The sequence below is a fragment of the Ambystoma mexicanum genome, chromosome 5p (assembly GCF_040938575.1).
Source record: "Ambystoma mexicanum isolate Mex_15411 chromosome 5p, UKY_AmexF1_1, whole genome shotgun sequence".
Taxonomy (NCBI): domain Eukaryota; kingdom Metazoa; phylum Chordata; class Amphibia; order Caudata; family Ambystomatidae; genus Ambystoma; species Ambystoma mexicanum.
The window spans coordinates 861,446,662-861,467,993 of record NC_090930.1 but is presented as its reverse complement, the minus strand read 5'-3'; the positions used below and the strand labels follow the sequence as shown (position 1 = coordinate 861,467,993).

The following is a 21,332-nucleotide window of genomic DNA, read 5'->3' as shown; positions in this document are numbered from 1 at the left end:
TACTTATCACATCGGATGATGTCGGACGTCGGAGGAGGCCCTCGACGACGGCGCATCGACGTCATCGACGCAGGACGCAGACGCCGAAAAAAGTTTCCGAAGCAGCACAGCTGTGGTGATTACATGTCATAGATATGGAATACGTCGGAGGACCCAATCCCCTCGAAAAGCCTATTTAATGCTGTGGATAGCTGTGCTTACCGAGCAGCTTCAAAGACGTGTGTGCCGAAAGAGCTGCATCTAATGCGCTCGCGCTCGCAATTGCTTTCGTTTTAAGCGTTTCCATGGAGACGGTGCGAGGCATCGCGGTCCGGTTGGAGCACGTACGCCTCGTGCCCCACCCCCGGGTGTAAGCCCTGGGGCGGGGATGTCTCCATGGTAACTGGCGATTGGACGAAGCCCACGTGTCTCTGGCCTACATGTGCTGTTAGTAACTGATTCGCGTTCAGATTGAAACGCGTATGCGAATCGTTTCAAATGCATTTACTGAGGGATACACGCATCAGGGTAATTCAAATGGTGACAATGATAGCGTTATAAGTATAATAGGCCCTGTTAGAACAAATCAAGGTGCCTGGGGTATGTGCGCTATATTGTGAAAGGGAGACAAGTTGCTGTCAAATTGTGTACACAAGGTACAGCGACCAAAACTAAGTCTGCCCCAATTCGAAAATGTTAGGTAAATGTAAATACTATCTGGAAAAGCAGATAGATATTACCAATTTTACATTAAGCTAATATATTTTACTTAGATCTATAATGGGCCAACAAGTAGATAAAAATATGTGGAAGTGAAGTAAAAGTTGTTTACAACGTGTGCAACCATAGTGACAGAGGTAACAATGTTAATTCAGAAAGTTCAAAAGTTGCAACGCAATTAAGGTAAATATACAGCTGGCATATAACAGGGAGCCTTAGAAACAAGAGACAGAGGGTCCACATTTACATGAAAGAATGTCAACAATATTGTTTAGTTAATTCAATTACTCCGAATGGTTCTACAGAAAACACATGTAGTTTATTTCTTCATTGAGTCCCTTTGGAGTAAGGGAGCCAAGGCGGTCAATCCAGAAGGTTTCTCTCTGGTCCATCTTCTTTTGGAAATTCTCATGCGTATCGCTTTTAGAAACCACTTCTAAAATTACAAAACGGATCTGGGCCAAGTTATGTTTCCTCTCATCCCAATGTCTTGATACCGCTGAATTCGGATTGTGGTTCCTTATACATGATCTGTGTTCATTCCATCTAGTTTTGGCTACTCTTAATGTCTGACCCACATAGTACAGTCCACAAGGACATTTAATGGCATAAATTACATTGAAGGAATCACATGTAGCAAAATTCTTGAGTCTGATTGTCTCCCCTGTATGGGGATGTTTAATTGTTTCTCCTTTAGTTACATAGCCACAATTGCTACAATTCAAACAAGGGAATGTTCCAATTTTTTCTGTGAGTTTTTTCTTCAGCGCTGGTTTCGTTTTGACTAATCTGTCTTTTAAGTTTCGGCTCCGCTGGTAGGCAAATGTAGGAGCTTCCTTAAACAAGTGCTCAACTCGATGATCACAAAGTAGTGTGTTCCAATGTTTCTTAATAATGCATTTGATGCGATTACTTTGACGTGAATATTTGGAAACGAATACGAGTGGTGGAGCTTGATCCTGCTTTGTCTTGACTTTCAGTAAGTCTTCTCTTTTCTGGGTGTCTACACGAGCTTGAGCTGTGCTTATCTCTTCTTCCGAATATCCCCTGTCTAAGAATTTCTTGCCCATTTCTCGGATGGCCATCTGGTAGTCTTCTGGATCACTTACCAATCTTTTCACCCTCAACATTTGGCTGTATGGAAGGTTTTTTATAAGGCTAGGTTGATGGAAGCTTAGGCGTTGAAGTAAGTTGTTCCGATCCGTTGGTTTCCGAAATATGGTGGTTTGATATCCCATAGTGGTGATTTTAATGTCTACATCCAAAAAATGGATTTCCGTGAGAGAATGTTCTTGAGTGAATTGAATACGGGCATCTATGCTGTTGAGGTATGTAAAGAAATTGAGCAATTCTTCTTCTGTGTCTTTCCATATTCCAAATATATCGTCAATATACCTAATCCAAAGGCCTAATTTGGAATGCCAGTGTTCAATCTGTAGTATGTTCTCAGATTCAAATTTGTGCATGAAAGAATTAGCATAGGAGGGAGCCATGGTGGCTCCCATGGCTGTCCCAGCAACTTGGAGGTAGTAATCATCTTGATATCGGAAGTAAAAGTTATTGCACATGAACTCAAGGAGAGCCATTATGAACTCCTTTTGGGCTAGTATCTCTTCCGCATTCAGTAACATCCACTCCACCGCCTCACTTCCTAAGTTGTGGGGGATCGATGTGTAAAGGCTCTTGACGTCGATTGTGAAACAGATGTTGTTACAGTTAAATGGAGTGGAATTCAAAAGTTGTAAGAAATGGGTAGAGTCCTTAATGTATGTATTGGTTTTTTGAATACGCGGTTGTAAAAAATAATCCACGTATTTGCCTAAAGGTTCTAGTATACTGTTCATCCCTGCTACAATGGGTCTTCCAGGGGGTTTCACCGGATCTTTATGCACCTTAGGGAGCGTGTAGAAGTGTGGTATCCTGGGGTGTGGATCAACTTTTGAACTTTCTGAATTAACATTGTTACCTCTGTCACTATGGTTGCACACGTTGTAAACAACTTTTACTTCACTTCCACATATTTTTATCTACTTGTTGGCCCATTATAGATCTAAGTAAAATATATTAGCTTAATGTAAAATTGGTAATATCTATCTGCTTTTCCAGATAGTATTTACATTTACCTAACATTTTCGAATTGGGGCAGACTTAGTTTTGGTCGCTGTACCTTGTGTACACAATTTGACAGCAACTTGTCTCCCTTTCACAATATAGCGCACATACCCCAGGCACCTTGATTTGTTCTAACAGGGCCTATTATGCTTATAACGCTATCATTGTCACCATTTGAATTACCCTGATGCGTGTATCCCTCAGTAAATGCATTTGAAACGATTCGCGTACGCGTTTCAATCTGAACGCGAATCAGTTACTAACAGCACATGTAGGCCAGAGACACGTGGGCTTCGTCCAAACGCCAGTTACCATGGAGACATCCCCGCCCCAGGGCTTACACCCGGGGGTGGGGCGCGAGGCGTACGTGCTCCAACCGGACTGCGACGCCTCGCACCGTCTCCATGGAAACGCTTAAAACGAAAGCAATTGCGAGCGCGAGCGCATTAGATGCAGCTCTCTCGGCACACACGTCTTTGAAGCTGTTCGGTAAGCACAGCTATCCACATCAGTAAATAAGCTTTATTCTTTGATGTCCGCGAGGGCCACTTAGAGTTACATCTATTCTTTTCTTGTAGATTTACTGGTTGTGCAACTGTACAACTTCATGATCCTAACGTTTCTTGGCATGACTAAGGTATGACTTGCCTTTTAAGGCTGAAATGTAAACAGAACAGGCATAATCATGACAGTAAACTAATTAGTATGCTTTTTTGTTTTATTCTCCCCATTATCTAAATATGCGGATGTGGTACACGAACCGGTATGTGTTTTTGTAAATACTTTTCTTATTTAATCGCTTTGTGTGCATTGTGATACATTTTGTTAATAATGTTACTATATAAGTCATGTAATATCAGTTTTGCTATAATACCGCCCTGAAGAAGGTTTTAACCGAAATGCATTGGCACCAGAGTATTATGGGCAATCTCAGATGAACACTCATTGTGTGATTTACAAAGATATACTGTAACAGCAGATACTTCAGGAATGTGCATTAAACATTTCCTGCTATGAAACGTATTACTTTTTGAGAATTTTTTGATTAACATTTTTTGATATACTCTACATTGAATCTAAGATAAGCAACCTAATTGGGGCTAACTGAGAAGCGCCTTTCCTAACAGAGTGTAGTCACTCTGTTTTTTGAATATTTTGTGTTTGAATAGGTCCTAGTGCTACAGGACCTTTTATGGACTGGCTGCTCCAGGCAAAAATATCTTGTGAATATACTTCAACATATTTTTTCATCATCAAATACAACTACTAAAAAGACTTAATTCATAAGTGGTGCCCTCCTCTCTCACTTCATTTTTAGACTTTTCAATAGTGTCACAAATTGCATCCTGAACTACAACAGCAAAACCTGCAGATAATGAACCATCTTGCACCAATTTTAAACAATGTTCACCAGAAAACACATGAAGGGTAAAAGGTATAAAGTTCTCAATAAGATCAAGTGTGGGTGAAGATAGTGTATGGAAGACATCAGAACAGTCTTGATCATCAAAGAAATACAAGGCCAGAGAAGTAATGTTAAAAGTTTGGCATCTTTATGATATCACAATACAGTTAAACAGTAAGTCCTCGTACTGAATATGTTTTGCTGTAGGCAAGGTTTGTATTTTGTTCTTAAACAACAGTGCATGTATTCAGTGCAGCAAATGTATGATGAACAGTGTTTCTCCCAGCACTACGTTATGTGTTTTCTGAAAAAATGATACTGTGGCAGCCTCTCAGACATGGTGGTAATGCTGAAGCAACAGGGTCCAAGTAGTGTTGCAAACCAGGAGGAGGTCTCGAACAACAGTGGGTCATGGTATATACGAATTTATTCCAATAAAAGGAAAAACAGCCTTAGTGGTCCTATCACCATGAGGGAAATGCCCTGCCTTTGAAAAAACTAAACTAAGAGTGCTCGTCGTAGTCCAAAATAAAGAGTTCTGGATCCAAATTCCAAACCACTAACTGCCCATACCACTTTAGAAAAACCTATCTAAAAAGAAAAGGAGGCTTACACAAACAGCCTCAACATGGGCTTCTGTCTGGCCCGGCTTTTGAAGGATTTATCTCAGTCTCAAAGTTCTGTTAAGCTATTCCTATACAGTATCCAGTCCTCGTGTATAGTTTGTCAATTAAAATATAAGTATCTCATGTACAGTTTTTGCTTTCCCCCACCTCTGGGGGAAAAAAGACAATTCCTCTTGCTTTGTATTCTTCGCTGTTTACCACTGGTTAAATCACTTGACGATGGATTCAGCTTTCACCAGTAGTAAAATCCATCCAGGATTACGTTTGTATGCAGTTTCCTTTATCCCACCTATCGTGTGGCACTGGGACTCTAAGTCCTGTAGCTGTGTGGTAGGATTGTTACCTCTCAATTCAAGCACTTTTGTACATTTGTCGGCTTGCCTAGGATACAGGTCACACAAATTTCTTTGACTCCCTGGTCTGAAGGATGTGTGCGTTACGCTCACCTGGTATCCACAGGGACGCCAACCAGCCGGGTTACTCGCTGGTATACTTCTCTGTGGTGCCCAGATGTGATGTGCGGCGAAGGTTTTGCCTGAAAATACAGGAGGACTGTGTTCAAGACTGGCCGACCGGGGTAAGTATCCTCCCACCACCCCCGTATGATTTCAGCCCCTCTGGGGCCCTCTCCTCAGCTTGTGGTAGAGGTAGGCGTGCTCTCCGTCCTGCCTTCTTTGCAGGGGTGTGTTGTCTTTCGTGGGCATGAGCGGTCCAGTTACTTCACTGGCGCCGGCCCGTTTGATATCGTTCAGGTAGGTCTTATTGCTGTTCTTTCGTATTGTTGCTATTCCTGCATGCCTTTCTTTGTTCAATAATGTCTCTTTTTCTCCCTTAGATATGCAGAGCTTCAGCGCGGCGAACTGGCTTTGGTGAGCCTCGCTGGTAAATGATGGCGCATTAAGAGCGCTATCATGCGGTAAGTAAGCGCTATGCGCAGCGCTGCAATGTCTTGCCTTTGCTAACCTGTATTGCCTTCTTTTCTTGTAGGTCACAGTGTTATTCAGCGTGTGTGGAGTTTCCGGAGTGGTGACCAGCCAGGTAAGCCTTTTGAGCAGTTCGTAATTTGCAATGTATCTTATGCTTTCCTTAATGTTGCCTCTGTCTTCCTCTTTCAGGTCGTTCAGTCCGGGAGGCGTGCAGATTCAAGGAAGCTGTTCACAGGAGCTGCGAGAAGCTAAAGATGAAGACTGCAGGTAAGATGCTGCTGCTAACAATGTTTTTGTCTCTTTGCAGGTTCTGCTTCTCCGAGGTTCGTGGGTATAGCTGGACACAGTGAGCGTCACGTTGCAAACTGCAAAATAACGCAAAGCGTGTTGTCTTGCTTGGGTGTGGTTTAAATAGCCCCAACAAAATAGTCCAGGTAAAGTAGTCCCTAGGCCACCACACCCAAAACACTAGACCGCATAGCTTGGTTCTTAGAACCAAGCTATGTGTATGCCTCCATGTTGGCTGACAAACACAATAAAGTAGGTCCAGAGCACATGTTCTTCATGGTGTATGAGCTTGGCACCAGGACTGGCCCCAAGAGGGCTTTTAAAGAGGATGCCAGGCTCTAGAGACCCGAGTCCTGATTCCACCTCGCCAATGGGCTTGCCAGAGGGGGTTTTGGGCGAGGGTCGTGACAGTGTGTCCATATAATTCTCTCACTTTCCGACACTGAACGTGGCTTCTCCAGCTTTCATAGATGGCGTTTGTATTTCTGTTATTCTCTTTACATGGGGCAGTATGCCTGTTCCATGCTTTCAGGCTTGCACGCACACAGTAATTTCTCCAGCCTTGATATGTTCGTTTTGGTTTCCCAGTGTTTCGTACCAGGAATGGTTTCAGCAGTCTCTGACCCAGCTTCTCAGCTTTGATGGCATCCTCATGACGTGAGTGTTCGCCTCCCTGTTCATGCTTGTCTCCTTTGGATGGGCACCTGACGTGTGGAGTTTGGAGACTCGGGTTCCTTGTTTGTTTCTGGTTTTGGCATCGGTTGCTGGGCACCCAGCCCACCACTAACAAACCAGAAAAGACGGTTTTCTTTCCGTCCAGGCTCCTTTCCTGCTCGGAGCCGCCAGCTTGGTCAGAGTACCCGTTTTGTAGCTTCCAGCTAGCATGCCTCGCTCCTTCTACAACACTGCTGGCTCTGTGGCTATGTGTAGCTCTGCCCCTCCAGAACGTGCTTTCAGAGGCTCACCTCATTGTACCGTGGATTCTCCTCCCAGCGTAGGAGTCTCCCACTGATTTCCCAGTCTCTCTCCATTCATAGTTCATATTCTTTGCACATATGTCAGCACGGACAGAAAAGGTGTGTCCTTTTTTCTTTACATCAGCCCTCAGATAACAGCCAGCATTACCTGAAGACAATAGGGTGGAAGGAGGATTTCTGGCACAGAGTAAAAATCTGAGAACACTCAGTTCTTTCCAGTCCCACGTATGCGGACAACGTAGTTCTTTCAGGGAGGTCCTCATTGGACTGGAAGTCCTCGTCCCAAAAAGGGTGTCACTTCCAGTGAGATCTCACTTGCCCGGACCCCTAGGGAGATTCCTGCAGAGCAGACTTACCTCCCTAGTCTCACAGTGAGTGGCTCGGTTTATGGTCTTTCCAACGAAAGAGTTTCCAACGAAACACTTTCCATCGAATGATTTGCAACACATTATTTTCCATCAAATGTATGTGTGTGTGGGATAAATGCATTTTTAGTCAACCCCCAATTTTTTACCTTTAAAAACCCACCCCAAACAAAATTAACCCTTTATCCCTATATGGAAACTCTTTTGATGGAAAGACCATATACCGAGTGGCTCCCCTATGGGGAGAATGTATGAATTGTCCAGATTCATCACAGTAGGTACTGTATTATGGTATTAGCCTGAGAGGGTCTCCATGTTTTTGAGCTAAAAGCAGATGATCTGCTTCTCACTTTTCATAATGATGTAACACAAACTCCTGGTAATGATCCACTAAGCCCAACGCAGAAACTATGAGTAGTCTCTTTTTGTTTAATTTAATTAAACACATCAGTTGTTTACTGTGTCCAACCTTTTTTCTCAGACAAATATGTTGTGCTCTGCACCTGATGATACCAGACCAACACGCTCAGGCCCAGCATTACAAGAAGACAGCACAGTAAGGCACTCGACAAGATACAACCTACACCAATGTGCCACAACACCACCACCTTCAACTCGCATCACCTGAATCTACCATGAACTATTCAGAAACCAGCCAATAATCTTCCTCATGCCAATGAAGCAGCATACAGCTGGCACAGGCTTATCAGGATACTCCCTGCAACAACCAAGCCAGCCTTGGCCTGTGCACCGACACAAATGAGAGGATTCCAAGCCATGGCAGGTTATTGTAGGTAGTGGATATCTGAATATGCCCACAATTTCAAGTCCTTAGAAACCTGCACACACAAAAAAGAAAAGATATATGGACAGGTGATGTTGCTGCAAAGTGTAATTTCAGTAACACTTGTCTGAATATATTTGCAACATTCGGTTGGCAAGAACAATATTGCAGCAAAGACAAGAAAGGTAACTCAGAGGACAGAGGGAGACAGAAAGGGCAGAGAGCAGAAAGGCAACTCAACAGGGTGGTTGTGTAGATTGTGTGGAGGTGTGCATGTGACACTCTTAATTTAGGGTGTGGTTGGCCCTGCCAGGGTGTGTGTGAAGGGGGCGGGGGGTTGATTGAGAATGGGGCTTTGTTTGAGCTTTCAAATGTGTTAATATGTCTAATTCTGCATGAGATAATCATGGCAAATCCAGTCATATGGTCTACTGCATAACATAAATATTGCTATCACATATGTGCTCTTTCTTGTAAATCCCCTCCAAATCGAGCATTATAGCAAACCCTCTGCAGTTGACTATTCAATAAAAGCACCTACATGCCCTCCAGCATTGCTAAGCCTACTAAATAGTGGCTATTGCTAATACAAACCAAGGTTAATATTGCAAATACTCAGCTTGTTGTTATTGCTGCGGATCCCTTCCCAGTGGTCTAATATTGCACCTACTGCATATTCTGCTTCATGGCTGTTGTCCCCAATCCCAGTCTGATGCAATTTCTGCTCTGTAAGGGACATTGACCTACGAAAAAAGTGATTGAAATGTGGAGTCCCACTAATAAAAATCAAAGAGAAGAAACCTTCTTGAACTGTGCTTGAAATGGTCACGCTTGCTTGCTCATTGACCCTATATTTTGCCTCAAAATAGGAAATGTTTTCCAATGGTCCATAAGGAACTATTTGTTTGGCAGAATATTTTGGGTATCTCCACCCATTTTTATGTTTGTCATTTGTATTTATTTGATGTCAATTGCTATCACAAATGGCTTAAAATAACACATTTACAAATAGCAGAGTCAATCCCACAATGGGTGCCTGTACAATAGCACAAAGATGAGAACAAGTGGGGGGGGGGGGCATTTTATGAGGGTGTAAAAAAGTAGTGCATATACCAGGGACAAAACAAAACAAACAAAAGAAAATGTATATAAACAAACAGGTGGCGTACAAAGGTAACAATACCATAAGAGGGCAAGGGCTTCAAACTATAGACAAGCACTATACAAATATACAAAATTACATCATTAAACGTCCCTGGAGGGAGAATGGAAAGAGAGAGCAGGAGGAGCTCCCTCTTAAGCAAATAAGTGAAGTTTAAGAAAGCTTCCATGAGATCCACAGTTGGGCTGGCTTTGATTGTGATGGGAAGTAGATTCCAGTGGAGAAGAGTGAGTAGGGAGAAAGAACGCAAAGAAGAGGAGTTAAAAGGAGGTTATAGGACAGCGAGGTTGAGTGCAGAGGAGGATCGCACAGCCATTTCCCCACATTTGGCTGTGTGAAAATTTGCCACGTTTTTCGCAGCATTTTCTAGGGCAGTAGCAGGGTTAGAGAATAGAGGAAAGGTACGTTGAGGGGCAGAGGTAGGGGGAAGGGTGGAATATGGTCAGCAGTGAAATTACCCAGATCAATTTTTTTCAGGTCTGCACGTTTATATAGCTCATTTTACCAAACACTTCTAGATACAAAAGGAAAGTTGTAATGCAACAAACATGGCATAAAGTGCAGTGTAGCATTGCATTGATCGTGTTCCCATGGCAACAATTCATTTAAAATCGGCACCCATGGTTGAAGAAGCTGGAAAAGTCAGCCACTTACCTTTTTATTTCTATTTACACTGAGAAAGTAAGCACTTTCTGTTCCAACAAATGGTGGGCCCCAGGATCTTGTATCATCACCAGATTCTGGAAGAAATAGTGGGAACATTTAGAATCATACATTTAAAAGCTAACTAGGTACAGTATGGCCTGACACATTTACATATTTATCACTTTAAAACGTTTCGTTTAAGTACAGTTATGGTTTGCCTAATAAACTATGGAAAAGACAGACATTTATTGAAAAAAACATTCCTTGAGGTGCAATTATAGGAGATCATGGCCTTATAAATATGCCACGTATGGTTCCTAAAGCAACCATAACGCCCACACACCCATGCACTAGTCATGACACCACACATGACACGTTTAAGCAACTTTAGATTTTTCCTGTCGGCGTGATGTACTCAACAAGTGTTTCACAAATACAACAAATTGGTTCATATAGCAATATTTTGGGAAAATGTCACGATTAGGGGGACCGTGTTTATTCCCACACCATTGTCCATCTACTGAACTCTTTCTCTCTTCAACACTTTGTAAACTATCCTGTGTGAACATCTAACATAATTTAAATCTTTTTAAAATACAAGCAAAAGGGCCTCCTGTGTAGGAGAGTGAGACCTATCAGATTTTAAGAGCATACATGAAAGGCGCTGGTCAGAGAAAATGAAACAGAAATAAGACCACAGAGCAGACGGTTGCTTGGAAATCAGGCTGAAATAATGAAGAGTAAGCAGTGGCAATTCTTCAACTCTACGAAAACGAGCACTGACAAAGTTAAAATGTCTGGCCCTGCAATAGTAGAGGATACACCTTGTTTTTTCCAGTGACAGCTTTATATAAAAAAAAGTTACTCTACATGTACAGAGCAGGAATTCTACCTAGTGTCTTCACACAATGTTTTTCTTCACAAGTGCTCTTTTTTTCAACGACTCAATGTTTTCTCTTCACCTAACGCCTCTTCCTACCATACAAACATATTTCAGATGATGTTTTTCTATTCTCTAATTTTACCATTGGTTGATGGCCGATTCAGCTACATTTCCATTTAAGAGCATGGATCTGGGATTCAAGCTCTGGACACGGGGATGCGACTCTCAGACATTCATCGCATTCAAGATGTACGTGTTGTGTGTCATCTGAGCATGACCGGGCAGTCTGCTGGCTCTCTCCACCATGAAGATAAGGGCTCTCAGGAAGTGGCTGTTGAGACCACAAAACACCATACATAGCGTGTGTGCAAACCCACATTTACACTATCAAGGGGCCTTTTAAGACCAGATGTCGTCATGGTAAATGAGGTGGTCCATTTGGGCATCCAATGCAGATGAGCAGTGGTGGGATTTTCAGGTCCCTTGATCATCTCCTCATGACATTACATCCTTCTAGAATATGATGCATGCAACAATTTCAATACCTCTATACCAAGCACAGTCATCCTCCTTTCTTAAAGACATTGGAGGCCTGTGTATCCCATTGGGACTGTGTTTGATAAGTGCAAGGTATTTGAGATCCTGCAATGCAGATGTTTCGATTTGGCAGGAGGGAAAATATGAAACGTTGATAGCCATCATCTACTCTTCCAATCCAATCCACGACAGAATCCTCCATGATAGCATAAGTAAGGAGAAGACCTGTTGCAGGTCAAATAATGGTTCTCTCCTTCTACACAGGAAAATTAAGAGTCGTCAGTTCATGGGCAAAAACATTTGAACTTTGGTTGCAGCCACGCTGTATGTGACAAACTTCTCTGCCATCACATAGATCAGCATGGCACACGATGCAAAGATTCAATTGGTTTTTGCCACATGCTCAGAGGCAAGGGCACCAAGCCTTAGTCCAGGTTGTCCAGGCAATCTCAAATTAATTGATCAAGGATTGTGCAGGTGTTGCTGACCTACGAGCGTGGGAAATTTGGTTTTGGGTTGTCTCTTGAGTCAGATTGTTAGAACTAAAAACAGATGGCCAACTAAGCATTTGGGGTTTAACCTTCTTCTGGCACTCCTTGTTCTATAGAAAAAAGGTAAAACTGAAATGACTACTTCAGTGAGCTTTGGGCAGAGGAGGCCGTCTCAGCAACCACAGCAAAGGCACTCTTTGGGCAACATTACCACTGCTTTAAAATCAAGAGCTGGCATGAGCAACCTAGACTCTGCATGCAGGGGCAGCATATCACAGAAATAATTAAGTGTTCAGCAGCCACGGGGGGCATGGCTACAGGGGCATGTGAGGAGACGTGACTCTGGGAGAGCTCCGTTCAATCCGTCATTGATCCGTGTAAAAGGTGCACATGGAGGTGCCCATAACTGAGGAAAAGATACATGCCGGCAGATGAATATGAGAAGTGTTGATACAACAAGTTTGCAGCTTGAGGAATGCTGGGTCCTACAGTTCGGGAAGGAACTGAAGTTGCGGTGACTGAGGATGCAGAGACCCAAAATGGCCGACCAGTGAGAACAAAGGGGCCGGAGCCATAAGTCCGATCCCCTCGGCCAACTAAGCCACACAGGAGCGCAGAAGGTGGGCGGAATATCAGATCCCTACCACAGCCCGCAGTACAACGTACAATAGAGACAGCACCCCGCAACATCCGAGAAGGTCCGTGGTCGTGGCTGTCCAGTGTCCAAGTGCCCCCCTGAAATGAACGTGGGCAGCACAGTGGGCTGCTAGACCCCCGGGGCACAGGAGCCGGCAAAGGCTGGCGGTGGCGCATGAAGAGCATACCTCGCTGCCTGCAACAGTCAGCTGGAGGACAACATAGCCCGCTTCCAAATGTGCAGAGAAGGGAGGCGAAAGATATGGAAGGATACATTGAAGCTGCAGAGGCTCGGAGGCTGGGCGCAGAGCCCAACTGAAGCGCAGCGCAGAACCAGCGCAACATTGTTTCCCAATCCTTTGCGGCCGACGAGCGGGGGGGCCAGTTCATTCGTGAGCAGCTGAGCTTCGTTCCTCAATGATTAGAACAAGTGAACCGACGATGACACGCACCGAGGCGTGCGAACGGAGAAGCAAAATGCAGCTAAACAAAGCGCAGACGGAGAAGTGAGAGAGAAGACCTTGGCACACAACCCCATTTCCATAAGAGCTTATGCTGCTGCTACCTACAAAATATACCCCCCTTTGTCATGGTGGGATTTTATGGTACAGCTACATCATATTGTAACTTAATACAGAGGGGCTCAGGACCGGAGTGAGACGAAGAGTGACCCGAAGAGGATCCAAAAACATAAAGCTGCTGCCTTCACTTTATTGCACCTGTTACAATTAGTGCGCTGCCCCAAGTGCACTAAATACACTTTTATCAAGCGATATGTGTGGTGCACGCTGCCGGTGTCCAGAACGGAGGCGACAGGCCCGAGCAATCCAGCATAAGGAGACAGCTCCAGAGGGGGCGTGGCTAAGAGGCCATGTGGGAGGACGTGTCTTGCTGGAGTTCGTAGTGATCCGACTGACGGGGCTCCAGGTTTGGGGGCCCAGAATAGCCCGCATTACCATGTGGGGCAACAAAGCCCGCTTCAAGGACTGGTCAGGGGGCTCGCTGGCACTTACAACACGGTTGGTCGGTGAAAAGTGACCACCATTGGACTAGATGCTGCAGTACCCTTGGGGTCCTGGGAGGAGGCATGCTGGACTGGTAAAACGCTGAGTGGGCTCTGCAGGCCCTGGAGGGAAGCCCGAAGGCTTGGACCAACTGGGGCTGGAGCTTAAGGTTCGAGAGTTTTAAATAAATGCACATTATTACGTGGGAGGGCACAACCCACTCCTGTAGCAAATAAGTAGCTTCAAGACACCCCTTGCATGGCCTGTCTGGGCCCAAATGCCAATAGCAGTTTAACCCCGCTGGGGCTGGTAGCCACAAGTGGTGGGGCTCGCTTACACGCTTCCGGCACAACGCCATGTCCAGCAAACCACTAAGAACGAAGGGCAAGCAACCCACGCTGGACGAATATGCCAGAACATCTTGGAAGGAACCAAGAGTAAAGACAAAACCTCCATTGGGAGCGCAGTTGCCATGGGCACGAACCAGGAGATCCTTGCTGCGATAGATGACCTGAAAGTGGCCTGGGAGACCAAACTGGGACTGGCTATGACCGAATTGAAAGGAGCACTAGAGCTCAAAGTTGGGGCAGTACAAGAGGAAGTGAATCTTCTCCAGCAAGATGTCAGGTCGCTGGCAGAACGCACAGAGAACTTAGAGAAAGAGGTGGCCCCGAATACAGTGGACTGTGCAACACATAAATCGGAACTTCACGCCCTAGTGCAACGCGTGGGTAACCTAGAAAGCAGGGCGGAGGAGGAGGAGGGACGTGTCCGGAGGAATAACATCTGCATTGTTGGTTTGCCGAAGGGAGCTGAGGGACCCAACCCTACGGAGTTCATTGAATCTATGCTGCTGCAGGAGATAACCGGAGGAGTGTTGTCCCAGGGGTTTGCGGTGGAAAGAGCGCATAGGGCCCTAATGAGGAGGCCGCCGCCAGGAACCGCCCCCCCCCCTAGGCCGGTAATCGCCTAGATCCTGAACTATCGAGATCGGGAAAGAATCCTTGAACACTTCCGGAAGGGACGAACAATACAAAGGGGGACAGCAAACATAACCGCATACCCAGACTACACACTGTTGGTACAACGTAGCCGTATGACCTTTGGGACCGTGAAGAGAAGATTGCGTGAAGCAGGCCACAAGTATATGCTGCTCTACCCAGCGAAGCTGAAGGTGTTCCACAAAAACAGAACCTTGTTTTTCGAATCCCCGGAAGAAGCTATGTGGTGGCACGACACGAAGAGCTGCCCCAGGAGTCGGGCATCCAGATGGGAGAAGGAGGAGATAAGTAATCTGTGTCTGTGGCACCAAGGGGTGTCGCACCCTAAGACAATGGCACTTGATTATTGTATAAGATGTAGCCTAGGGGCGTGCATGGTCAGGGATATAAGTGGGCATGATCCGTGAGCACTGAGACTTTTGACACGAGCAACGGGAGCCTTGCAGAGCTAGTCCTCATACCCCCATTAGGAGAAGCTTAGTTAGGCCACCGGTAGTCCGGTGACACCCTGCCGGGTTCCTGTCCTCGGCATTCCGAGGCAAGACTAAACGCAGGGTCGCTTGAGATCCTGGGATGGTGCGGGGCACTTGTTGGGTTTGGGAGTGGTGGGGGGAGGGAAGGGGCGGTGTGTTGGGGTTTGTTGTTGGCAAAGGGGGGAGGCGGAGTTTACAGGGAGAGGGCGGGGAACAAGCCAAACTGAGAATCTTATTAGGCGGGGTGGGAGGTGGAGAGGGAAGGCGGGATATTGTATCTATGGTGTCGGGTTGCCTTAGAGTGGTTACCTGGAATGTCAGGGGCCTCAATATTTACTTGAAGCGTGATAAAGTAATGATGTACCTGAGAAGGATGAGGATAGACATAGCATTATTGCAGGAGACCCATCTTACCAGGGAGAAATTGGAGGTGGTCAAGAGAAAGTGGAGGGGGAGCATTCCGGGAGCCACATACTCGGCCTACGCAAGAGGAGTTATCACATGGGTAGCACCTCATGTACCGTTTCAATTGCTTCAATCTACGGGAGACCCAGAAGGCAGAATGGTAGTAGTGCGGGGGATGTTGGAAAACCGGGAAGTGAGTATTATAAACTTATACGCCCCTAACCAGGATACAGTGGCCTACTTTCGGACTCTGTATGGCAAAATTAGCCCCCTATTAGGTGGTATGATCCTATGGGGCGGGGACTTTAATTGTGTATTGAATCCTAAGATGGACAGATCAGATGGTAAACTAGACAAACCCACCCCGGCTGCAAAGGTGCTACAGGCCCTCCTGGGAGATTTTGAACTCGTAGATGTCTGGAGGCAGTTGCACCCAGCAGACAGGCAGTACTCACACTATGCGGCACCACATGACCTGCACAGGAGGCTAGACTACGTGTTCGCCGCTGTCGAGTTGGTAGGCGAGATGAGAGGCGTGGACTATAAGGCCAGAGTGCTCTCAGACCACTCGTCCCTGGTCCCAGAGTGGCAACACCAACCCCCTAGAGCGCGGATTCCGATGTGGAAACTCAGAGCTGAGGCTCTGCAGGACTCGGGATTCCGGGAAGATCTGAGGGAGGTGATCACGGAGTACTTCGAGATTAACACTGGTAGTGTTCGAACTATGGGAACTGTGTGGGAGGCGTTTAAGGTGGTGGTGCGGGGTGGCTATATCCAAATCCAGAGGGCTCCAGGGGGGCATTGAACGTGAGCTGCAGGAAACGGGGAAGGAGTTGGAAGACATTATGCGTAGGGGAGGCACCTCTCGGGCAGGTGGGGTCAGGATGAGACTGCTACAACAAGCTAGCGGGGAGCACTGGGACAGGTTATGTAAATTAACCTATAAGAAATATGTGAAGAGACAGCATGCGAGGGGGGAGAAGCCGGGCAGATTGCTGGCCTGGCTAAATAAGAGCAAAGTATCACAGCCAGTGATTAGGGAAATTAGAGGGGAGGGAGGCCAGATCCTGAATACCCAAGAGGGAATGGTGTCAGGCAGAGTCTAGTTGAAAAGAAAGGTCTCCAAGCAGGTAGGGTTTAAAGAATTATAAATTGAACATTGCCTTTTAGGCAGAAACTACCATGCACATATTTGTTCTCTGAAAAAACGAGATCTTCAGAACTTCAAAAAAGGACGTTGTGGCCTTGCTGTAAATGGGAGAGGGAGGAAAAATACTAGAAGGCGGCAGAGGTGTCTGTTCCACGAATTTCAATATATAGAATAATGGAATGAATACAAATAAGTATCAAATATAAGAGCTTGGATAATGGAAAAAGTTAATCAGGAAAGAGCATTTCGGTAGTGTGGCTCTTCAACCCATTATCCTGAACATAACAGAGAAACGGCCACATGCTCAAAGTGAGCCTAACGTATTTATATTTTTACACCCCAATCAGAAACATTAAGTTTGCTTAATGGTGAGGTGTACCATTAGTGTTGTTCCATTTGGTTTAAAATCTTCAACACAAACTCTTTCCAAGTAACAAAAGTAGTGGCAGTCCATCTTCAACAACAGCGCCTCTACATATACTATTATGTGGTTTGGTGAAGTTACACCAAGAACTGTGTCAGCATATGAGGGTAGCGGGCAGCTAGGGACAGGTTGGATCGGCCTTACCCAATGCTCCTCTCTGTAGTTGGCTAAGGTGGGATACTGGAGGCCTGCTATACCTCTCGAGGCGAGGTTTGCTCAGATTTCGCTAAACGGGAACGAGAAGGAAGGGGACAAACTACAGGTCTCACAATATATTGAGCATTAATGTCAAAAGCCAGCATTTTCTTCTAGTCCACGTTCAGGAGATCCAGCAAGAATCCAGGTTAGTGAAACATGGATTGAACCACAGTGGTTGGAAACCTTAAGAATAATGCAGGTGAGAGAAGAACATAGGATTGCAGTGTGGCGGTCTGTACGATTCACGTACCCTTCGTAGCAGGAACATCACTGAGCAGAGAGGAAAGTGGAGAATCTGTTCCCAAAATCTTCCTGGCCCAGCGAGCCGGGACAGACAGAGAAGACGAAGTACCACTCAACCTTGCGGTATGCAAATAAGACAAATTCAAGACGGCACTGTCTTTTGAAAACTTGTTCCGAGAAGAGTGGGACAAGCACACCAGTTCTCTGATTGTCGAATCTGAATCACTGATTCAATCCTGGCTAGAAATTCACCAATGAGGTGAAATGCGGGAAGAGACAGAGCCTCTACGGGAATTATAAAAAGGCAGAGGAAAGCCCAGAGGGATAGAGCCACTTGGAGGAGATGCATCCTCACCTACACCCTGACACAAGAGAAAGAAACCAGCAGGGAAGGGGTCTGCACCTCAGGAGGTCTGAACTACACAGGAAGAGGTTAGAAGAGGGAGCTGTGGTAGAGACACACTCTGAAGTCCCAAAACCCTGATATTAAGGAGGACTGTAGAAGACGCCCAATGAGAAAAAAGGTAAGCTGGTCTAAGCCTAGCAGCAGCTATTGGAAATCTGCTAAGCTCAAGACTAAGAGAGTACTTTTATTGGAGGCCTGACAAGAGGCTGGGAGCCCAAAATAGATCCCCAAGATTCACTGAGAAGGGAACTACAGGGTGAAGACCCATTTGCTCTCCCTATGGCTCAGAGGCAGGGAGAGGCAGGCCTGTGGCAGGAGGGTTAATTGAATATTTTCTGCTCGACAAGGACCCAAAGAAGGCCAGGAGAAATACCTCTCACTACCTGCAGACGCACGAGAATTCTAGGAGGGACTGAGGCACAAATCTATGCCCAAAGCAGAAGGCTCTACTAAGGGAGCACACCTGGGTTTGACACAAGACTCAATACTATGACAACACGTGATAATGCCAGTCACTGCAAGTCACTGTGATATAACAGAAGCCAGACACTGCAAGTCACTGTGATATAACAGAAGGAAAGTGTGAGCTGCAAAGTATAGATCCAGAAAGGGACCCCAAGAAAGAAGAGCACAATTCCAAGACAAGACAAAGAAAGCAAGGAAAGTTCCCAGAGACTTGAGAAAGAGCTGATGAGCCATCTGAGAACAGACTGGGAAAAAGCCAGATTGTGAGTACAGGTTCTGAAAGCCTTTCTATAAGACCTATGTGGAAAGTCGTTAGCAAAGGGATGGACTTGTTCTGACTGATCTTTGGATCTCTGGTTAATTAGATACAGGGAGCCTTGTCTAAGAACTGCTTGCTGGATTTCTGTTGACAATTCTTTGGAGCGTTTGTTGTAGAATATGGTGCCTCAGTGGAGGCAAGGACTTTAAGAACAGAAACCTGATACAGGGGGGAAAAGAAAATCGGGCCACACAACTTATTGTGGTTATCCTGATCCACACCATAGGTGATAGTATTTGTGTTATCAGACTACGTAGATGGTATCTCAACCCTAAAGCACAATAGTGGTATTAACAGAGCTTTAGCGGAATCACACCATTGAGTCCAGTGCCTCACTGCTCGACCTACCACGGACATCAGTTTAATTAAGGGACCTTCATCCCGGTAGCTTGCACATCCTTAGCATTGACTAAACTCTGGACAATGGTCGGCACACTTCACCCATTCCACGGGGACTTGCCATTATGGAACTTCTTCCCTGATGTCCCACATATTTAACAATCAATGGTATCTCGCTGGGTGGATGCTGGCTTCCTGACACTCCGCAATGCCTACGAACAGGGGAACTTTATTGAGTGGCCTGATCGCCCTCTATCCCTTAAATGCCGGCCCTCAGTGTGGCTACAATACTCCTCACTCCGGAAGAATATCAAATCCAAATTCCCCGATTTCCCCATCCTACCCCCTGACAAGCCCGTAGTGGCTGAGCTCTGTTCCTTCCTCTCCTTCAGGGGTAAGGTGTTGAGACTTTACTCTTTACTGCAGAATAGGGCAGCCCCCACCTTTACAAAGCTGAGGCACGCGTGGGAGGAGGATCTCAGAGTCGAGCTCACTGACAAGAGATGTTCCCGAATGTGTGGCCGCACCCACAATGTATCCTATAATACTAAATTTAAATGAATACGATTCAAGGTGCTACACAGATACCATCATACACCAATGAGGCTACATGGCATGTTCTGCAGCGTTCCTCCCAGTTGCCCCAGGTGTGGCACGGATCAAGCTTCCTACATCCATATGTTATGGTACTGCCCCTGTCTGACCCAATTCTGGCTGGACATCTGCTCCACACTCTCGGACATTCTGGAACACGCTATTGCCCCCACCCCACTGCACTGCCTTTTCCATGACCTTCCTCAGCTGGCCCACGACTCTAAGAAACTAGCAGGTCTTTGCATGCTGTTGGCAGTACGCTGCATATTGTTATGTTGGCTCCGCCCCAGGGCACCTACCTACGCACAGTGGCTCAGGTCAATTACATGGGCTCATGATACTGAGGAGTCCTGGAACGCAATGCAACACTCGCATTCAAGGCCAAGAGACATCTGGCGGAAGTTTCGGGACTATATGTCCCCCATGGCCTCACCTTCAAACTCTGTCTTGTCCTCCCCCGAGGGGTCCCCATAAATGCTGTCTTCCCCTGATACAGTTGTTATTGACCTGTCTGCTGCTCCACCCTCTGTATGCTGCAATTGACTCAGGATGTGCTGCTTATTATGTATGTTGCTGTTTTTTTTGTTTTTTTAACTCATTGCTGGTGCCATGTGGTGCCTTTTGTTCTCTGGTGTGTTGTCAAGTCAAATAAAGAAAGTTTAAATAAAAAAAAATTAAGGGACCTTCAATCTAAAAGACCAATAGAAATCAGACTAGGGATTATAGCAACACAAGGTTTTATTTATGTAATGGCAAGAACAGACACAACTAACATGAAATGATCCCCTTCCCTGGACAAATCACAGAAGAGGAATCAGGTACTTGAGACGCGAGCTATTCTCGTGATCCGAATGGTTGGCATCTCTGCTGATCCTGATTTCACTGTCCACCTTCCTATCCCTGAATACTCATAAGGATTTGGATGAGTGATTTCAGGTTCATTTTGAAAAGACAACAAGGAACTGGAAGGATAGCATTCCTTTCACTCAAATGACTGTGGACACCCGCAAGTAGTAGACAAGTGGACATTTTGAAGGTACCATAAATCTCTCCTACGCCAACATGTCTAGTGATAGACATGCCCCGGAGTGGATAGGACAGTCACACAAGTGACCAGTAAACTAAGGGGATGTCATGATGGAAGCAATCAATATGATGCATCTTGGAGCAGAGAGCAACCTGGCTTTTAGACTGTCCTTCCTTGCTTCAAGACAAATCCATATTGATTTGTTAGACAACGAAGCCAGCATTTTATATTTGGAAGCAGGGAGGGTCGAGATCCAGCAGCCTCTTTAGAGAAACTCAGGTTTTGGGGGCCGGTAAGTTATATCAGCAGGTTGAGCGCTCGCAGCTGGGATCTATGTGTGATCTGCAGGTCGCAGGTTCCAATCCAGGCCAGGCCAACTCAGCTTTTCATCCTTCCGAAGTCGATAAATGAGTACCAACTTCAGTTGGGTGATAATTGTAGCTATGTTATATGTACAGCGCTTTAGCAAAAGCACTATATAAATAAATCATCATTAGCATTTTCATTACATGGGGAAAACTAGAAAAGCAGACTTCTCATAAAGACAGCTCAAAGGACAGCAGACATGTGAAAATGTCATAGAAACATTGTGGGTTCTTTTTTTCACCAATGATGCATATTGATATTTTCACAACAGAAAATGCTAATGACACCCTGAACATCTAGGCTTCCTGAACCAGTTTGGAGAATGGCTTTCCTATAGATCCTTACAGAGCATCTCTGTATATTTATCTACCAATACTGCTGC

At 45.6% G+C, this 21,332-nt stretch overlaps 1 protein-coding gene across 3 annotated transcripts in view; it reads right to left on the bottom strand.

Annotated features, from left to right (window-relative positions):
- The window catches only part of SUGCT (succinyl-CoA:glutarate-CoA transferase), a 2,028,246-nt gene that overhangs the window by 1,775,199 nt on the left and 231,715 nt on the right, over positions 1-21,332 (bottom strand). For all 3 annotated transcript variants that reach the window (XM_069613297.1, XM_069613296.1, XM_069613298.1), the window contains exon 4: positions 9,999-10,084. In XM_069613297.1, the coding sequence (XP_069469398.1) occupies positions 9,999-10,084 (86 nt within the window). The remainder of the gene's footprint in view (positions 1-9,998; positions 10,085-21,332) is intronic.